Source organism: Tiliqua scincoides, chromosome 4 (assembly GCF_035046505.1).
Source record: "Tiliqua scincoides isolate rTilSci1 chromosome 4, rTilSci1.hap2, whole genome shotgun sequence".
Taxonomy (NCBI): domain Eukaryota; kingdom Metazoa; phylum Chordata; class Lepidosauria; order Squamata; family Scincidae; genus Tiliqua; species Tiliqua scincoides.
Window position 1 is genome coordinate 127,136,517 of NC_089824.1, and position 20,710 is coordinate 127,157,226.

The window sequence follows — 20,710 nt, forward strand, 5'->3', positions numbered from 1 at the left end:
TTACCAGGAAGTGATCTGTCCATGACAACGGAGTGATCTTGATCTCCTCTACATCCAGATCACTGCCCCCCCACCTGCCCGTGTCTACTCAAAAGTCCTGCAACATTCAGTGGAGCTTACTCCCAGTTCATGTAAGCAAGTCCAAGTTTGCAGTCTTCAAGGAAGCTGTGACTCCTTACTGGGTGTCCTTAGGGCTCAATCCTATCCAACTTTCCAGCATTGGTGCATAAAGGAACGAATGTTTCCATACCTTGAGAATGCCTCTGTGACTGCCCTCCTACCACAGGATGAACCCCACGCCCCCACTGGCAAAGCTGCACCAGCACTGGGAAATAGGATAGGATTGGGCCCTTCGAGCCCTATCCTATGCCTCACTACTCAGAAGTAAATCCCATTATAATCAATGCAGCTTACTCCCAGGAGAGTGTGGATAAGATTGTAGCCTCACAGCCCAATCCTACGCATGTGTACTCAGAAGTATGGCTCATTATAGCCAATGGGGCTTACTCCCAGGAGAGTGTGGATAGGATCGCAGCCTTAGAACGCCAGCCTCCACCCACAATCCTGCGCCTGCCTCTTTGGCACTGTGCCTTCCTGAACTCTACTGCCAAGTAAACGCACACGGGATCAGGCCGACTACCGTCCCTAAGCGTGCACTGGAGCCAGCAGCAACTCGCCTGTGCTCGCCTTTCCCTCCCAGGCAGGCGGGGCTTTCCCTGCAGAGAGCCTCCAAGCCCCCTCCCTGCGCTGATGGGGGGGGGAAGGAAAGACTAAGGCTGCAATCCTATCCACACTTTCCCAGGAGTAAGCCTCCTTGACTATAATGGGACTTACGTCTGAGCAGACATGCCTAAGAGTGGGTTCTCTGGCTGCAGTCCTAGCCACACTTTCCCACGAGTAAGCCCCACTGGCTATGATGGGACTTGCTTCTGAGTAGACAGGCCTAGGCTTGGGCTCCAAGTCCCACCCACGCAAGCCCGGGGAACCCAATGAGGACGAGAAAGGGCGCTTCCCATCGCCGCCCTCCCTGGGCGTTGGCTCGAGAAGGCGATGGTGCCAGCGCTGCCTCGCTCCGCCCGAAGGGAGAGATCGCAACCCGGAAAAGGGAAGGCGACGGCGCTGTCCGGGCGTGCACGAAATCGCAGGGATTCCCTCCGCCCCGTATCGCCGCTCGCCATTGTCCTCTGCTCGCGCCCCGCTGCTTTCCCCGTCTCTCCCCCAGGGCCGTGCGATGCTTCGCTTCCTGAAGGGCTTCGTGCTGCCGGCAGCCGCCTGCGAGGCCACCGACAGCGGCTCGAGGTACGAGAAGCTCTTCAAGAGGCTAGACCGCAACGAGGATGGCCAAGTGGACATTGCCGAGCTGCAGGCTGGTCTCCGAGACCTGGGCATCCCCCTGGGAGATGACGCGGAGAAGGTGGGTGCCGGGCTGGCGGGCTGCGAGGGGGCGGGCAGGGGAAAGGTGTGATGAAGCCAGTGGCCAGCCCTGCAGGCACAGGGATACTTGGCAGAGGGGAGTGCAAGGCGGGGACATCAACCAGGCAGGTTGGCCACCCAAGATGTGGCATTAATGGACCTGGATCTATCTTTCTTTCTACCTAGCTACCTACCTACCTATCTCTTGGACTGTGTTTATCAGACTATCCCAAAGTGGAAAGCAGTTGTAATGTAAACCCCAGATAGATTGCTGGATCCCCTGAACCAAAGTTGGTTCCTTGCAATGGCTCATGGGAAGCATGGTCTGTGGTAGCAGGAAACCTAGCCTTCTTTTTACTTCGAAAGACAAAGGAATTGGTTGTCCTTGTGGAAATAGGCTTCCTGCTCTGAGAAGCTATACTTCTTTCTGCCAAAAGCAGCCACATGCAGAGAACAATAGTTTTGCATCACCACTAAACTGGGCATCTGGAGTGTGTCTGATAGTTACCCTAGGCCTGGATAAAGTTATTGTCCAATATTTGATAGGCACTAGAAATAATTGGTGTGCCTCATCTTCAAGTGGTAATCCTCAAGCAAGTTTTTTTTGGTATATTTTGATTCCCCCTTAGATTAGAGATAGAGTTAGGCCTTAATGCTGAGTTTCTAAACATTACATCTCCCTTGGAAAAAGTTTCTTTAAGGAGTAACTTCCTGATTCCTCTGCTTTCCGTCCCCTTCTCTCTAGGTCTGTTATCTTGTCTTGGGATTTCCCAACTTTTGTCTTGCCTCTCTATGCCCAAAGCAATTTCAGGGATTAACCCTCTGTTTTTGAGTTCTCCCTCTGTATGTGTGTTGGGTGCTTGTACTGTTTTATATAGTATATATATTTTAACCCCTGCTAATTGGGTAAGAGGCACTTTTTCAAGTGGGTGCTCCTCTTTAGCAGGGGGAGAATAACTGGCCCACCTCACCCCAGCAGTGTCTTTTCTAGTGGCTGTCTGCTGTCGTTCTTTTGCATCTTTTAGATTGTGAGCCCTTTTGGGACAGGGAGCCATTAGTTATTTGATTTTTGTCTGTAAACCGCTTTGTGAACTTTTAGTTGAAAAGTGGTATATAAATACTGTTAATAATAATAATATAGGCAGAAGTATTTTTGGATAATTATGTTCACTCATATAAGCAGCAATTGTTGGTAGTTATTAGCAGCTTTATCATTGTCTTTCTATTTTATTCAGAGAATGAATTATATATTTTTATTATTGCTTAATAAATATTGCTTAATAATATTGCTTATTATATTAATCTTAGTAAATTAGTTTGGAACTGAATGGACTCTGAGTCATTTCCTGTTATCCTTCTGTTCTTATGGTGACAGTTTGTGCAAATATAAAACACAATCAAAGACTACAAGCTCTCTAAACATGTATGTTTGGGAGCATTTAAAAATGTGCAGTGCATATGATTCCAGAGCATGTGTGTTAACAATAAGCATTCTTGTAACTGAACTATATATTGCAGCAGATGCATGTCTCTTGTTGAAAACAGCAGTCCTGCAATTCCTCCTCTCTTCCTTGGTAATGTGTAGTAAAAGAAGAGCACATGTGCAAGGGCACAATCAAACTGTATCTTCACTTCAGAGCGAAATGACTGCTGTGTCACTGCATATAACTGATGGAGAAATATTACCGATGGAGAAATTGAAGGAAGTGCAGGGCTGTTGTTTTTTGCAACAGTTGCACATCTAATTTAACAGGTAGTTTTGTTCTCAAATTCAATATACATGATCATCAGAATGACGTGGTAAAGTATCCATGGGGAAGTTCTGGTTGACCTGTCATGGCTCTTTCACCTGTTACAGAGTGAAAACCCAGGTGTGCCACTTTGCTTATACTCAACAGGAAACTTTAACCAATTGTGGCCACTGATAAGTGTATTTATATGACTTGTAAAAACTTTTGTTACATTCACTGTCTGCATTTATATGTGAATATCAGTGTTTCGCAAGCTGTGGGTTGGAACCCACTAGGTGGCTCGCGAGCCAATTTCAGGTGGGTCCCCATTCATTTCAGTATTTTATTTATAATATATTAGACTTGATGCTCCTATGGTATGTGACTGCATTGGGGAAAGTTACAGATCTGTACTTTTAGCAGACTACTATGTATATACTTTTAACAATGATAGTCAATGGGACTTACTTCTGGGTAAATGTGGGTAGGATTGCAGCCTAGGATTGTTAAAAATTGTCCTGCTTGATGACATCACTTCCGTATTCTCATTCTAAAAAGTGGGTCCTAGTTTTGAACCCACTGCTAAACCCTAGTGCTAAACCCACCAGTGTGAGAATCACTGGTGTACATTTTAAGTGTACACTGAAAAAGTCAGACCTGAAGTGACCTATAGTTTGAAGGAAAGACAGATCTAAGGAGAGAGATCAGGTACCCACTACTGTTATAGTTATAGAAGGGCATATATGTTGTCAGATTTTAGTAATCAGTGGACTTTCCAATGATGGTTCAAAATGTTTTAGTGACTGAAGTGCAAATTGAAAGGTTGACCTTGATATTGGTAAAAATATAATCAATTTAAAAACAAACAATGTGCTGCTCTTTAGTTGTAACCCCTGATCTGCTATCTAATTGTGAACTGATTTTGGGTGATAGAAGTGGTTGAACAGAACTGGCGTATGAACAGAAATCTAGCATTCCTAGAAGCTTTTATAATCATTACCAAACCTGTTGTACCACTTGGCCTTTGACAAACATCCATATGTCAGTGTTGGGCTAATGCTCATGTACTACTTCCTTTAATGTTTGTGTTATGAGATGTATGGTAATCATCTGCCCTAAGGTTAGAAATAGCATTGAAACTGGAGGATCAGATAATAGGAATGCAAAGTGAGTGGGTGAGTGGAGATAGTTTGCATCCCAATATTTCTGTGCTGCAGTGCAGTGGCTCACTTAAGAGGGTAATAAAGTTTTAGTTTGCTGAATTACAGCCCAATCCTGAACTGCCTGGCATGAAAGACTGCAGCAGCACCAAAAACTGCTGCCACGGCATCCTGAGTGTGCCAGACAACTGCTGGTGGCTCCTTGGGGGAAGGGAACATTTGTTCCCTTCCCCCAGTTAAGGAAAGTAACCCTGCAATGGGAATACTTGACTCTGTGCTGGCAGTTTAGTTGGCGCAGAGTAAAGATGCCTCCTGCCCAGCCAGCTCTGGCACTGGGCTGGTGGTAATAGTCACAGACTATTTAGTCATAGTCTTGAGCTGGGGCACTCATCAGGATTGGGCCTTAGAGTCTGAAATGGAAATAGTTAACTGATGTTAGCAACTGAGAACCTGCATCAATAACTTTTTGAGGAGGATATTTGTGTTTCATTTCCATTTCTGTGTAACTACTTCTGGTTGATTGTTCATTAATATTCCTTTAAAAAAAGTCTCTTTACAGTAGTTTGTATGTCATCAAGACAGCACAAGCACATTATTAGGCTAACTGACATTGCGTCATTTCAGCACATGTTTACGTGATCAGAAAAAATTATTGCCACAGGCTTACTAACCAAATTCAGTAGCAAATGTTTAGGAGAACAAGGAAATTCTGGGCATATCATCTTGGCCATTGGTGTGCTGCTGCTAGCTAAATACTGACTGAGCCAATTAATCTTGCTGCAATTGTTGTTTTGCAATGTGTACCATAGCAAGTCAAGTGCTGTGTGTGAGGAAGTATTTTTCTTTGTGTGATCTGAGCGTACTGCTCATCAACTTTTGAACACAATCTATGTCTTCGTGTGCACCAATGGATTGCCAAAGACCTGGCAGAGCAGACACTGCTTTGGGGGGGAGGGTGGAATGGGGGATGGGATGGGCAGAATGGTGTGGTGACAGGGGCAGGGAGGAGAGCAGATCAGACTGGGGGATGGGTTTGGCAGTGGCAATGCATGCTGAATCCTGACCCCCTTCCTGGGTCCGAGCCACCTTCCTGGGTCAACACGGACTTGCACCAGCTGTACAGCTGGCTCAGATGACGCACTGGGTCCACAGAGGCTTACCCCAGGGCAAGGGAAACAAATGTACCCTTTACCTGAGGAGGTCTCCTGAGGCCAAAACTCCCCTGTGCAATTCAGCGGAACCCACTCTGGTGTTGCTACATCGCACAAGAAATTGCAGTGGATTGGGCTGACTTTCTTCTTCGTTCCACTCCGAGTGCAATTTCTGTCACTTGGAGCAAAGGAGCAACTCAACTGAGTTGGCCAGGTGTGGAATGATTAAAGGGGCCACTCCAAGCTCACCTGACTTGGCCAAGTTGCTTCTGTTTGATTTGTGAACAGGAAGCATCTCAGAATAGCCAAAGATGGCTGAGCAAGGGTGACACCCTTCAGGCAGGGCTACTCTGAGAAGTTTTTAGTATTCTTCTCATGTCACCTGAGCATCAAGAAGACCACCATCTCTAGATGCTACCTATCACTTTCTCCTGCTTTTCCTTCTCTTCAAAGTAGATGACTTTGGAACTATAGCTTCTCCAAATAGAGCTTAGAGAGTAGACCCTCAACATCCCACAAAAGAATTTCTTGAGTGCCCGAGTATTATATTTTTATTTATTACTGGTTTTGAACTGTTTTTTGTGTTTAAGGAGTCTGTTCTGGTTTTGGTTCAGGTTCAGAGCATTAAAGAGATTTTAGTTACGTTTCTGTTCTGATTCACTGAAAAAATATATCTGAACCATTTTTGGAATTTAGGTTTGGTTCAGTACCCTACTTTTGTAATTTTACCCTACTTCTGTAATTTTGTTTTGTAATTAGTGCACATGTGCTCCTGTGGCAGAGGAATGCTTAATTACTAACCTCCTTTTTTATCTTTATTTTTTAAATTGTAAAACAGTGATATTCCACAGTTCAAAAATGAAAAAAGAGGAAATCAGGAATTAAAATGCTTCCCATTGCTGAGGGACAGTCAAGAGGCTGCTTGTTCATGCTATGATGTTGCTGTGATACACAGGAAACAATAAAAGGAGCTGAAGCTGCAAGGAGGTAGCTGTTCTCAAAGCAGTTTATTTAGCAAAGGAACAAGAAGAGTTCCCTGTCTGCAGGGCCATGGAGTCAGTACACAAGGTTTTGTGTACTGACTTCAGATAGGGAACTCCACAACTTCAGTATAAGTCATGGAGTCAGAATCAGAAGCAAATTTGGGTGGGGTTGGAGTTAGAGTTTTTGTGTACTGACTCCCCATCCCTACCTGTTCCAGAGGTGCTCACAATCTTAAAAAGAAGACATGGGAGACACCAACACTAGCCACTGGGAGGGATGCTATGTTGGGATGAAAAGGGATAGTTGCTGTCCAAAAATGAAAGTCTGCTAAATAGAAAAAAACACCACTTTAAGATGCCTCTTGACCCTGTTAGATATAACTTTAACTGGTAAAAGTCTTTTCAAATTGCAAGAAACAGAGAGATTCCATATATCAGTGGATATTCCACCCTTTATTGCACATCTTCTCTGATTGTTTGAATGTATGTCCATGTACTGCTACGCCTGAGCACATGTGCTCTCCGACTGCAGAACCCTTACTATAGATGGCTTCCGTTTAATTATGGAGCCTTACTAATCATGAGAGAGGCTCTTTGTGTAACAAAATACAGTTCCCACCCTTCAGTTGCGGACAAGTGTAGAATAACTTTTAAGAATGTAGAAGTTGGCTGTCCCTGAAATAGCACTTTCATATTTCTTGGGACTGAAGAAGAAAAGAAAGTGTACTCATTTTTAGAAAGAAATTCAATTGTGTGTGTGTGTGTGTGTGTGTGTGTTACATTGTAATAGAGCAGCCAGAGGCAGAGAATGTTCAGATGTTGTTAGGACAAGCCTTCTCAGCTATGTGCTGCCTTCTAGGGTGCCTTTTCTTTATGTATGTGAGGTAGTAGTTCCATCATGTTTATCATGCTACTATTGGAAAGATGCAGTATAATGCAGTGAAAAGACAAGCAGTGGGAAAAGTGGGCAGGGACAGATATGGAGTGCAGTATTGGCAAAGGATTAGGTCTTTTGTTACATTTTATCATGTAAGAATATGTTAGCAGCCTCCTAGTAAAAAATGCATACTGAAAATGTGCTCCAGGATTGAAAATCTATGCAGATCTACAATGAAGATTTGAGAGTAGGATCCAGTAGGACAGTGTTTCTCAAACTGTGGGTTGGGACCCACTAGGTGGGTCACGAGCCAAATTCACTTGGGTCCCCATTCATTTCAATGTTTTATTTTTAATATATTAGACTTGGTGCTCCCATGGTATGTGGCTGTGTTTGGGGAAATGTTGCAGACCTGTACTTTTAACAAGCTACTATGTATGTTCTTTTAACAATGGTAGTCAATGGGACTTACTCCTGGGTAAGTGCAGGTAGGATTGCAGCCTAGGATTGTGAAAATTTTTCCTGCCTGATGATGTCACTTCCTGTCATGACATCACTTCTGGTGGGTCCTGACATATTCTCATTTGTAAAAGTGGGTCCCTGTGCTAAATGTGTGAGAACCACTGCAGTAGGAAATTAGTGTCCTTTTTTTGAAACAGGTTTATAAAATAATGAATGCTATGGAAAAAGGGACAGAATGGAACTCCTCTCACATAACACTAAACCCCAAGTCACACAGTGCAATGTATTGGCAGTTGGTCCAGGACAAACTAAAGAGAGAACTTCATTCCAATGTATAGTTTACTCACTCCAGAAGATGTGGTGATGGTTACTAGCTTAGATGGCTTTAAAGAGATTAGACAAATACCTGGCGGGTAGTCCTTTCAATGTGTCTCACACTATAAGGATTATTCTAAAACCACTTTTGCTGATGAAAAGTTACATCAGAACCAACCATTGGATAATTCTTTGTGAGAAATAAAATATTTAACAATATTAATCTCTACATGATTGCTATATGTAAGGAGGGTGGGAATAAGGAAAATATGAAGGGTGTGTGCTTTGAAGATTTCCTTAAGCAATTCTGTAGGCTAGAGTTGTTAACATCATGGCTGAAATCCAGCCCACAGTGTTGCTTATAGAGGAGTAGGTGAGCATCACTGGATGCTGGATTGCAATCACTAATTTTTACGTGGTTAAGATTCTATAGCCCTTTTCCAAGATAAGAAAATTATTCTATCTTTTTTTTAATTAAGCCATTTCTGCCCAATGTTGCATATATGCAACTGGGACCAAATGTGTACACTTGTGGACCAGGCAAAAATGGGTTAATGTATTGAATACTGTTAATTATGTTAACTCTTTTGTCGTTGGATGAAGTTGTATAGTTCTATTTAGTAAAAGTCCTTAGAAACAATTCTTTCTTTCAGTATGTGAGCAGGCTTCCTCTTGGAATGTGGAGTCACATTTTAAAGGCACAGTTAGTAACTTTTTTTTTAATATGCTCTTTTTAAATAGAAAATTTTCAGAGCTGGAGATACTAACCAGGATGGCCAGCTAGACTTTGAAGAATTTATGCGTTATCTTAAGGACCATGAGAAGAAAATGAAGCTAGCATTTAAAAGTTTGGACAAAAACAATGATGGTGAGTTCTTACTTGTGCTTTTGTTTGCTATATTAAGACCAAAAAATATATTTTTATTATTAACTTTATTTTTTATTAAAACGTTTTCTTCCCTACCTTTTCATTCCTTTAAGACAGTTCACAGTACAAATTTTAGGCCAATACAAACAATAAACAAATCAAATCACAAAACCACCAAAATACAACAAATAATAACAGCAGCCAGTAAACACCAGAACGGAGCTAAAAGGAGAAAACAAAAGACAAAAACCATTAACCCAAAGCTTGGTGGTGCAAGATGGTCTTAAGACCCTTTTAGAAGGCCAACAGCAAGGGGGTAATTCTAGGTTTGTACGTGTATTAGTGTTACGTCTCTGTTAAAATTGTTCAGTATAGCATATAAACTCATAAAATGCAAACATATATTCATAAAGATGAACAAGATATTATCAAATATTTCATTAAATCCATTAAAACATGAAGGACGCTCAAATGCTTAGTGTCTCTTTACTAAAAATTTGTGCCCATCGCTGGAAAATGTCCCTGAAACATTACATTCTTAAAGCAGGTATCTGCACTACTCCTCTTCCAGAAGCAAAATTCCTCTATGGTGGACCAGTTAAAAGATATTAACTTTCACCCCCCAAAAATCGCAGGAAGACATATAAGAACACTATTGTATGCTGATGATGCTGCGATCATCTCTAGGACTCCAATTGGGCTTAGAAGAGCATTGCGAAGGTTGTTTATATATTGTGAGCAAGAAGATCTGATAATTAACTTCCAAAAAACCAAAATCATGTCTTTTTCTAAAAGGCCAATAATGCGAACATGGATGATTAACCAGCATAAAATTGATCAGATTCACCAATTTAAATATTTAGGGGTTGTCTTTCAATCTAATGGCTCTAGGAAAGCATATGGTGATTATGTTGCATTAAATGCCCTGAGAAGTTCTGCTGCAATATCACAATTTATGAGAACAAAGGGGGGGGGGCATTATATCCCTTCAGCCATAAAATTGTTTCATGCAAAAGCAATAGCTCAACTAATGTATGGCTCCCAATTGGGCCCCTTTCCTACTACTGCAACTCTAGAACGTGTGCAATCAAAGTTCCTGAGGGCAATATTAGGAGTCCCCAGAGATGTCGCCAACGTAAAACTAAGACTGGAAACTGCCCTAATTAAAATCGAAGCCAGGATATGGATCGCAACTCTCATGTACTGGTTAAGAATGCTCTACCTTCCCATTGGTCTTGTACCATTGATCCTGAAAGACACTTTTAAGTCAAAATGGGTCCAGTTAATTGAGCAAAAAATTGCCTCCTTGGGTCTCTCTAGATCGATTTTGTTAACCATGGGAATGGAACAGGCAAAGAAAATAATTAAGCAGTGTATTGAGGATAACGAGAGACAATATGACTTAAGCAGTGCCCCAGAATTCTTTCTTAGCAAGGATAGATTATATAAGGTTGCAATAGCACCTTATTTTGCCCAGCTGGAGCAGCCTAGACATAGAAGGGCGTTTATTCTGGCCCGGCTTAATGCACTACCCTCAGCAGTGCAGGAGGGATGGTATAAAAAGATCCCCTGGGCAGAGCGCCTTTGCCCATGCGGAATGGAACAGATAGAAACAACTGAACACATTCTGTTGCGGTGTATATATTACAAGAAGATACGTGAAGAACTTATTTCTCCTTTGATTGGCCAACTTTTCGGTTGCACAGAGCAACAATGCATGTATGTACTGTTATCTGATTCCAATCCTATGTTTACATATAGTGTCGCTAAATTTTTTACTGCTGCAATGGGCATTAGGAAAAGGATCTTAAATATGGATGAACTTCTGTAGTTAGAGAATAGTCTGCTAGACATATTGGAATTGCTTTAGGGGAGATGGCTGGAAGCTGTTGTTGGTTACCTCAGAACTGTTTTAAACATAATCATAAACTGTTTTATCGTTTTAAACTTAATCATAATATATTGCATACTTCTGTATACTTATATATTTTGATACTTTATATGTGGCTGGTCTTATGACCATAATAAAGTTCTATTCTATTCTTCAGAAGCAAAATTCTGCTTTTGGTCTGCTAGATTTGTACTCTCAAAAAACAGCAGAAGAATGACTTCCAAGTAAGCACTCATTATGTCGTGTCAAGCAGAGCAGTCTGTGATGCTTAACCATGAGTACGTTCTCTGATGAGGAGGACTTCAGTCAGCAGCTTGAAAAGTAGGTCTTTCTGACTAGTGGTTCTGTGGTCAATGAAGGGCTGCAGAAGAATCACTGTCTAGGAAGAATTCAATTTCAAGCAGCATGCTGGAGCTCTCCTTGCTGGTAGCAGATCTATAAAGTAAGCATTCATAAGTAGAGCCATAATGAGGGGAAGGCTCTGTCCCGCCACTTGAAACAGCACCCAGGACTACTTCCCAACCAGCAGATCCAGCATAGCTCTTCATCAGGAGCAAAACTGTTAGCTACTTTGTAGAGATTCTTGAGACGTTGTCCAAACACTGCACAGAATACCCCAGAGGAAGAAGGAGCTTTTTCTGTTACAGCCAGACCTAAACATGGAGCATTTAAAAGTGATGCCACCCAGGATATGGTGTGAACAAGAGCAGCCCCCCCCCCCCCGGGATGAATTCTTTCCCTTCCCTATTCATACATTGCTTTGCTTGCTATCCTACACTCCAACTCTAAATATTTATGTTCTCCTGTCAGCGTTAAACTGAGATGTAATACCACATCAGCAGTAGATGCTCTCAAATTGTTTGTTGGTGGAGTGAGTGTTACGATACTGAGGTCATTCCCCCCCCCCCAAACAGATCATTATACTAATGTGGAATTTGAACTTAACCAGCAGCTTGTCTCTGTGGGAACCTTCATTGATTTCAGTAGGAGTTGTAGCGAGACTCTGCTTATTATGTCTAATAATATTGTAATTGAAGCATAGCTCTTAGTGCTGCAGGAAAATAAGCTCTGTTGTGAAAATTAATGACAACAAATCCCAGGTGCTTGTCTCTTGATTATCTGCTTATTTGCACATCTTGTAAGATCTGAGTTGGTTAACTTGGAGTGTGGATTCTTTCGGTCTGTTTTAATTGTGTGTGTGTTTTTCTTTCATTAAAAAGGAATAATTGAAGCATCAGAGATTGTTCAGTCCCTTAAGCTGTTGGGTATAGATATTTCAGAAAAACAGGCAGAGAAGATTCTACAAAGGTCAGCAACTATTACTATTTTTGGTTAATGCAGTGATTCTCAAACTGTGTCACAGAAGGGGCTGAGGTGTGCTTTGTAAATGCAACCAACCCAATGTCGTAATTTTTCAAGTCTCTGCCCATTGGTGTAGCATGGAGGGCAAATATAATATGGGAAGTAACATCACTCAGAGGGAAGGATTAAAAATGCATTAGAGACGCATTAGATCGAAGATACATTCCCATCCCTTAGCCCTCACAATGCTATCATGCAGTTGCTTGCCCATTGAGTTGGGAGTGTAGATGAAAACTGTATAAGAATGAATTATACCAGTTTTCCACTCCACCCTGGACAAAATGCCATGTCCCTCGGGTATCCAAAATTTGGGGCACGCTATTGAGTTGGCAACTTTTGTTAAATATTTGGACATATATCAGTGCTAAACATATAAGCACAAAGGACCATTCTTTGGCAAACATGCAACTTGTTCTCTTGCATATATAGATGTGCACCTTACAAATAGTAAAATTTATATATTTATACCTGTGTACTCTTTGGGAGGAGAAAGTCAGAGTCCATAATTTTAAATAATAATAAATAATAATAATAATAATTTAGCTGGTGTCTCTTTGGACATTTGTTAAAATAACATAATGTTATGCTGTTTGTCATGTACAGGATGTTATAGTCTCTAACATCCATTTGAGATTCCCTAACTGCTTAGAATTCTATCACTGCTTTGACTCAAATGATGTTATAGTCTCTAACATCCATTTGAGATTCCCTAACTGCTTAGAATTCTATCACTGCTTTGAATCAAATGATGTGTTTATGTCAGGAACTGTGAATGTCTTGAAGTCTGTGTATCTTCAGATCAATCAGTTTTTCTCACTGTGAAAATGCATTGCCATTTGTGCTAGTTGCCTTGGGTTGTATCCTAACTACTGCTGTGGAGGTACTCTGTGACTGTAGGTTCCCTGATGAGCACAAAGAGAGTTGTGCTCATGAAAGAGGATTTTAGGTGAGTGTAACTTTCCTTCTGCTCATTGAAGGAGCTTGTGGTCAAATACTGCCTCCACAGCAATGATTAGGATACCACACATTTAGAACGGCCTCTTGTTTCATTTCATTTTTAACTCTCACTGTATTAGGACACAAATCATTGCTTGTTTCACCCTTTAGTGACTCTAATGGACTTGAGTTGAGTTGCTCCCCCTTTAAAAAGTCTGCCGTGGAAAAAGTGGGACTGCTGCTGGGGAGTGTATGTGTGTTGGGTTCTGTGTGTGTATCGGAGTTCTCTTTACTCACTTCCCTGCTGTCCCCACCCATCTGTAAACAGGGTGGGAGGGACTGCAAGAGAGCAGGGACAGAAATGGTGAGAGGGTCACAAGCAGCAACTGGGAGGCTTACCAGGACAACCCAATCCTTAGCAGCCCTACTCAGAAGTATTCCCACTGTAGCAGGTCATTCAATGAGAGTTGCTTCCCCAAGTAACAACAGAGCCAAGAGGCCATAAGGTTGGAAAGCGGAATCAGGCAAAAGACTTTTCTCCTGCCTTGCTGGGCTTCTTCAGCCAGTTGTAAGGCAAGAAACCCCTTGGGCTCCCCCTCCTGCTCTCCCTTAGCCAATAAAAATATCCTAATGCCCATAGTTTATCCAATGATCCTTGGATCCTTTGTTCCTTCCTTCCTATCAGAGATGGGGGAAAAAGAGTTCACTCCTGCCTCCCCCCCCCTCGATTCATTAACCCTTCCCTGCCTCCTAGCTGGAACTCCCTGGTGCTCGCCAGTCAGGATGATGGGCCCCATGAGGTTTTCCACCTGGCAAAAACAGTAAGCAACACCCCCAGACTCAGGTAGACTTGGTCAGCATGTGTGGGGACAAGTGCTGAATTGGGGAGCCCTGACTCGAGTCTTTTTCAGAATCTTCCATTTGTGTGACTCACAAGTTGCAGTCACCCCAAATCACGCATGTTTGTGACTTGAGTCCGAGTCACCTGACTTGAGTTCCCAACAGTGGTATTTGTAAACTGAACAAATGTATCTAATAAGATTTAAAGATAATAGAGTAAAAAACCTAATGAGCACTCCAAGTCTAAATCCAGATAACTTTACATGTGACTTAACTAGTGTTAACGTCATGGCAAAATATTACCTGAAGCGCTCACTGTGGTGTTTTGACTTTTCAGCATGGATGCTGACGGGACAATGTCAGTGGACTGGAATGAATGGCGGGACCATTTTTTGTTTAATCCAGCTGCAGACATTCAAGGAATCATCCGTTACTGGAAACATTCCACAGTGAGTATGTTTTGCATTTTCATGGAGACTTATTGTGGATGGTTTGTGTATTTATTTACATGTTGTTCCATGGTTTGGCTCTCAACTGTCAGAGCTGTTTTTAAGACATTACAGAGTAGCTGAAGCCAAGCTGATATATTTATATAAAGCATTTGCCACATACACACACACACATTCTGTTTCTACTTTTCTTTGTGAAAAGTGAAGAGATACTAGTTTAGGGAACAAAAGCAAGAAGCAACTTTAAAGGTGTGCAAGAAACAGTACTATACACTTTATTAAGGCTGAGCACATTTTTGAATAGACACTTCCCCAGGGGCACATGAGGGAGTTGAGTAAAACAGTTGTGTGCTCTAGTTGTTAACCTATAAATTGCCTCTGAGGAAACTTCAGCCTCTGACTTAAAAGGCTAAAATGCACCTTGGGCAAAGGCTATCACTGTGTTTCTTTCTTCAAAGTTTGGCTTTAGTACTGCAGTATTTGATAAGACATGGTAAGACGGGAAGCTGTTGTATTACAGTTAACAGAAGAACTTTTGTAAAAACATGACACAGACACACCCCGACTTGGAGCATTGCAGTTCTCACAGGAAACTGGTACAGGATTTTGTAAACCACTTGGTTCACTGCTGTCTTGTGCGGTGGCGTAGCTGGGGGGGCGAAGCAGCTTGTCTGGCAGGAGGCAAGTGGCCCCTCCCTTCAGAGCCATTCCCGGTGGGGGTAGCAAAACAGAACTGTACGGCCCCCCCTCCAGCTACGCCACCGGTCTTGCGCATATCGTACACAAATGATAACTTGCAACTAGTGTACAGTTTATGCTTCTAGTCCAAAGTGCACATTTTCCCACCTTAATAACTCGGCTGTCTCCTCTTGGCGCATGTTGGGGCTTGTCTCGATGAGTGTTCTGTTATCTTCTGAAGTTGCAGTTAGCCTTCTATGAGAACAGAGTTATCGGCTGAATTCCAGTTGCCATAGCAACATAGCTAGTGTCCCTTTTGAAGCACCAATATGTTGATGATCATAAAGAAAGTCCCTGCAGTAAGAGTTCTTCCTTTAAAATATATCTACTTTTATGTGGTAAAACCCGTTTATTATCACTGCATGTCTTAACTGCAGTTAAGATTTTGAGGGTCAGACATTATCAGCTTTTTCTCCATTGGCCCATGACATTTTGCAGAGGGTGTCTATGGTTATATATTTTGTGGTGATGGATATGCCCCATCCCCACATGACGAACATAGCTGCCAAGGGTTCAGTTTTCATATTTTGTTTGGGTACTTGGAGGTGAGCAGCTTGAGAAGAGGGCAAGCTTACAGCTTGTGTATTGGTTAAAACAATGAATTCTGTTCTAGGAAATCTTTGGTTCAGATTTCACCTTGGCTGTGAGCTAGAATGGTTGACGTTTGGTCTCTGCCTCAAGGCTTTTATTAGTAATGTAGGGATAATAATGCTTCTAACGCTTTCCTGTTTTACAGGCCGTAAGGATTGTGTGGGAAAAACTTGGCATATTTAGGAATGCCCTATGAATTCAAAAGGCATGATCCTGTCCACTGCAGGATCTATGTGAGGTTCTGCCCTCCCTGTCACATCACTACAAGATTACTTGTGTTTTGAAGCATGATTTGTCATTCTCTTGTAACTTATTTTTTGCCAGTCCTGTTAAACCAGAGAAATTATTGATATCTAGAATTAAAATATCAGTAAAATTGATAGAGAGATTTGCTTAAATACATTTAAAAGCATACATTAGCAATAACTGCTCCAGTTTATTGGAAATGTCCTTTGGGGACTAATGAATTATATCCTAATATAGATGTGCAAATGCATTCTGGTTCATGAATGATGGAAAGGAAAGAGAAGATGGAAAGATGTAATTTAAGTCATTTACTAAAAATACAACCTCCACAACATATGAAATTTTAAAACATTTTTATATAATATAGCTAACATTGCAAGTTACTTAGAATATCCAAGGGGGAAAAAGAACTTTTTCTAATTTTCTAATAATACTTGTAATTGGTGATCCTTTTCTGAATTCATCTCAGATCAGTTCACCCAGGCCTGACACATCCATGAGGTCAAACGAAGTGGTTGCCTTCAGGGGGGTGCCCACTTCTGTCCACCTGCTGATCCTTTTTCTCCCACTTCCTGGATTGGAAAAGAGGAAGAGGACAAAATGGAAGTGTGGAGGGAAGGAGATCAGTGGGCTAGAGTCACTTGAATACCTTGGGGGAGTCAAGGAGGTCCTATATTCTTGGGTGACATGCTTGGGGGGGAAGCACTATCATCCCCTGCCACCACTGTGTTTTACAACCAAGCAACTACTTGCAGTGGAGTGCCAGCTGGAGAAGGTACCGTGGCAGCAAGGAGACCTCCTTTCTGTCACAGTACCTTCTCAGCCTTCCCTCATGGCCACTTGGCTGCAACGGCGGAGTGACCAATGGCTTTTTTAAACCTTTTTGGCAGAAAAAAAGGTTGAAAAAGCAGTTGGTCTGGCCGCTCAGCAGCTCCCGTCACTAGCCAAGTGCCCATGATGGGAGTGGTGGATATTTTACCCTAGCCATCTTTCCCCTAGCCATTGGCTGCTTGGAGTTGTTGCAAGCTGCTCTCAGTGGCCAATAGGTTTTTTTCACTTCTGACCCCAGGGGAGGCGAAGTGGGGGAAAAAGGCTTGCTGGGAGCAGCTCACAACCATTTTTTGAGCGAGCCCTAAACCCTAAAGTATTTATGGTGATGTCATAACGTCCCCACAATTCCAGGTCAGGACGGAGGGGGTGGCATTTTTAGGCATGGCCCTGGGGCTGTGCAAGAAACAGGTATATGGATGGCTAGAATGTTGGGGGAGCAGAGACAGTCATATCACCAGGTAAAGGACGCAGCATCTGGCAAACTGCCTCAGGTGTCAGGAGGTCTTGGACCAGCCTTGAGTTCACCATTAGTTATGGCAAATTCATTTTAAAAGCAATGGAATGGAATTTAGTAGTAATTAACAGTTGCTGGATCATGCTCTGTAAATGTAAAATTCATAATGAACAATTCCTGGATCATTCAACTTGGTAGATAATTGCAGTGGGGAAGAAACGTATCATGATCAGCTTTAACTCCAGGTTGCTGGAGGTCCTGGAGTTAGGCCTAGCACTGTAGCCGAAGCTTACTAGTGGCTTCTCACCTTCTCCATTGAAAGGAAACTGTGGCAGCTTACCAGCCTGACTCAGGGCCCAATCCTATCCGTGCCTGTGGGGTGTGCCCTGCATCCTGTGGTGGAGGCAGTCACAGAGGCTTCCTCAAGCCCCTTCCTCGGGGCTGCATCAGTGCTGGAATATTGGATAGGCTTGGGCCCTCTGTGAAGGGCATGGATCATTGGCCTGATTTGACCAATCCCTGATGCCTCCCCTGCTCATTATAGATTTGCCAGACTTGATTATATTGCAAAACAGTATGGATAATTTGCCTTCATTTCTTTTGAAGGCTTGCATAATAATAATTCAATGGATGCAAAAATATTTGGGTGAATTGCTGTGATTGATGATCTCCTTAGGAAGTTGTCAAGAGGTTAATCTTGGTAATCCCTTAAAGCTGCCTGGAAGAAAGTCTGACTGCTTTGTAACTAGTTGGATTTCAGCACTGCCTAGAAAGCTTCGTGAACTCTGATGGCTCTATTTCAGCCATATTCAAGGAAGAAATTTATTGTTATATTTAATGATGATGGTGCGGTTTTTGAAATGGTAGGTTTTGGATAGCATTGTTTTAGAGATAGTAAGAGAAAAAAAATCATGTGTGCTTCTTTTATTAACTTTTTTATAGAGTTGCTCCTTCATAAGTTTTACAACAATAGTACATTCTGCTGAAATACAAGCCTGTTGCATAGAATACCTTTTTATCTCTCTCTTTTTGCTTTGTACCTTAACAGGTGTTGGACATAGGAGATAGTTTAACTATCCCAGATGAATTCACAGAAGAGGAGAAAAAGTCTGGCCAGTGGTGGAGGCAGCTGTTAGCTGGAGGAGTTGCTGGAGCTGTATCTCGAACAGGCACAGCCCCACTGGACCGACTGAAAGTCATGATGCAGGTGAATGATCCCCAAGTATCTCCGAATGCCTAGGACTCGAGATTCAGATAGCTCTTTAGACATGCTTAAGGGCTTGGGAGTACTTTGTAGGATTTTATACTTCAGAAGAGCAGGTTGCCATTTCACACATTTCTTAGGAAACTCTCTTCTGTTTCAAAAGCAGTTTTTTTCTGGGTCATTGGAGAGCCGACATTTGAGAAAATAAAAGTTCACCATTCCCCTGGGACTCACAGACCCAGTTGTACATGTCTTTGGGTCCTGCCATAGAAATATTTCCCTCTTCCCCTTCTGGGACATACCATCAGATCATTCCATATCAGATGATTTAAGAAGGAGCTCTATAAGCGAAGAGCTTGGTTGTAGGAACCTACTTTTAAAGAACAGGATGGTGCTAATAATTATTAAACAGTGGTGTATGAGAGTTAATCATGTGAATATGCCCTTCTGCATGATAGGAACAAGTAGTCTGGCTCTGGGACTAGAGTAGTTCTTAATTAATATTAAGCATGTTTGACATGTCTTCCTATTTTTTTACTGGAACCTAACTGCTGTGCTTTTAATGAGCCATTACTTCACTGCTTTGTTCAGTAAAAATGGCTTAATCAGTGTGCTTGCCTTGATACAAATAATGGGAAATGAGAAGACTTGGCATTATAGAACGCAGTTGGTTCCTTAAAAATCACTATGTGGGTAATAGAATTGTTACAGTGTATTTTTAGGATCATGCTGTGATATTTTTTCCTAGGGTTACAGATCTTGGAAGTGTGCTTTTTTTTTCTTTCTCTCTCCCCACCCACATCTATTCAATATGTTTAAGAAACCTACATTAAGTGACAGAGAAGAAGAATCATGAATGCATGCACATTCATTAGGTGATTATTTTTCCTATGCTCTCTTCTGAGTAAGCAGCAGAAAAATCACCAAGCTATTTGATGTGAAGTAATATACATTGATTGGTAGTGTAGGTGGCTGCATAAAAAAAAGATTTACTCACATGATATCGTCCATGGATGTAATGCTTTACAGGGCAGCATAAGTAAAAACCTCAAACATGTTTGAGTCTTGCTGCACAATCCAATGTATATTTACTCAGAAGTAAATTCCATTGCATTGTGTGGAGCTTACTCCCAGGTAAGTGTGCATAGGACTGCAGCCTTCATTGGTCCTTAAGATGCAAGGTGGGAAAGCCATTGCAGAATTTGAAATGATGTTGACTTTTCCTTCACAGAGATTTGCTCAGTTTATCTCGATGTATAAATGCAGTAAAGCTTTATTGTTAGTGATACTTTCTTTGCATATCAAGTAACTATATGTGTTTTCTTTTTCTGTGCTAAATATAGGTTCATGGCTCAAAGTCAAAAATGAACATAGCAGGTGGTTTGCAGCAGATGGTGAAAGAAGGAGGTGTCCGCTCACTTTGGAGGGGAAACGGTGTCAATGTTGTTAAAATTGCACCTGAAACAGCTATTAAGTTCTGGGCATATGAACGGGTAAGATGTTTAATGAAGATGATTGGCACTAAATGCCAATCCCCAGCAAAACACAAAAGAGATTCTGTAAAATGCATGAAGAGATTTTTCTCAATTAGGTTTAAATGCAGAACTTAAGTTTTTTTTTTACGATTTAAATTTGATATTAGTGAAACTTAAATATGCTTAATTATAACTGTGTTCTGGATTTCAGCCTTAGATTTACTACACTTTGGATTTTATGTGGCAGCCCATTTCTAATTGATCATGCTCGATGAGTACCTTGTGCACTTTGTATATCGGATTCTTCTGAGGTCAACATTCACTGAGCTTTGGTCCCACCATGGATTTCAGAGTTATATTTACCTCTGAATCAGCTTTAACAGGTTATGTAAAAGCCTAATCCTCCTCTTGGAGAAAGTGTCCTCTTGAGATGGAACTTAGCCCTGTGACTGTCTGGACCGTGAAGTTAGATATAGAGAAGAGATGAGAAAATAGCAAAAGACCAGAATCTGGGTAACATTGGAATCCTTGGATACAACCAATAACTACTGATGGTAAAACTCCTTGGAACTGGTTTGGCTGGTCTGGTCAGACTCCTTGCTACAGAACATTCTTAATGCTGCTTTTGAAATACACTGAGGGCTGAATTGCACAAACACATGCTTCAGAGACATATTTTAAACCAGAAAGTCATCTTTTTTTCTTTAAAGCAGTCTTGTTGGGAGGCAGTCCCT

The 20,710-nt window shown here is 41.8% G+C and overlaps 1 protein-coding gene across 1 annotated transcript in view; it reads left to right on the top strand.

Annotated features, from left to right (window-relative positions):
* Nucleotides 1–1,057: 1,057 nt before the first annotated feature.
* Nucleotides 1,058–20,710, top strand: part of SLC25A24 (solute carrier family 25 member 24) — a 30,017-nt gene continuing 10,364 nt past the window's right edge. The window contains exons 1-6 of the mRNA XM_066623407.1: nucleotides 1,058–1,414; nucleotides 8,833–8,959; nucleotides 12,071–12,158; nucleotides 14,326–14,437; nucleotides 18,346–18,504; nucleotides 19,845–19,994. Of these exons, the coding sequence (XP_066479504.1) occupies nucleotides 1,232–1,414; nucleotides 8,833–8,959; nucleotides 12,071–12,158; nucleotides 14,326–14,437; nucleotides 18,346–18,504; nucleotides 19,845–19,994 (819 nt within the window). The 5' untranslated portion in view covers nucleotides 1,058–1,231. The remainder of the gene's footprint in view (nucleotides 1,415–8,832; nucleotides 8,960–12,070; nucleotides 12,159–14,325; nucleotides 14,438–18,345; nucleotides 18,505–19,844; nucleotides 19,995–20,710) is intronic.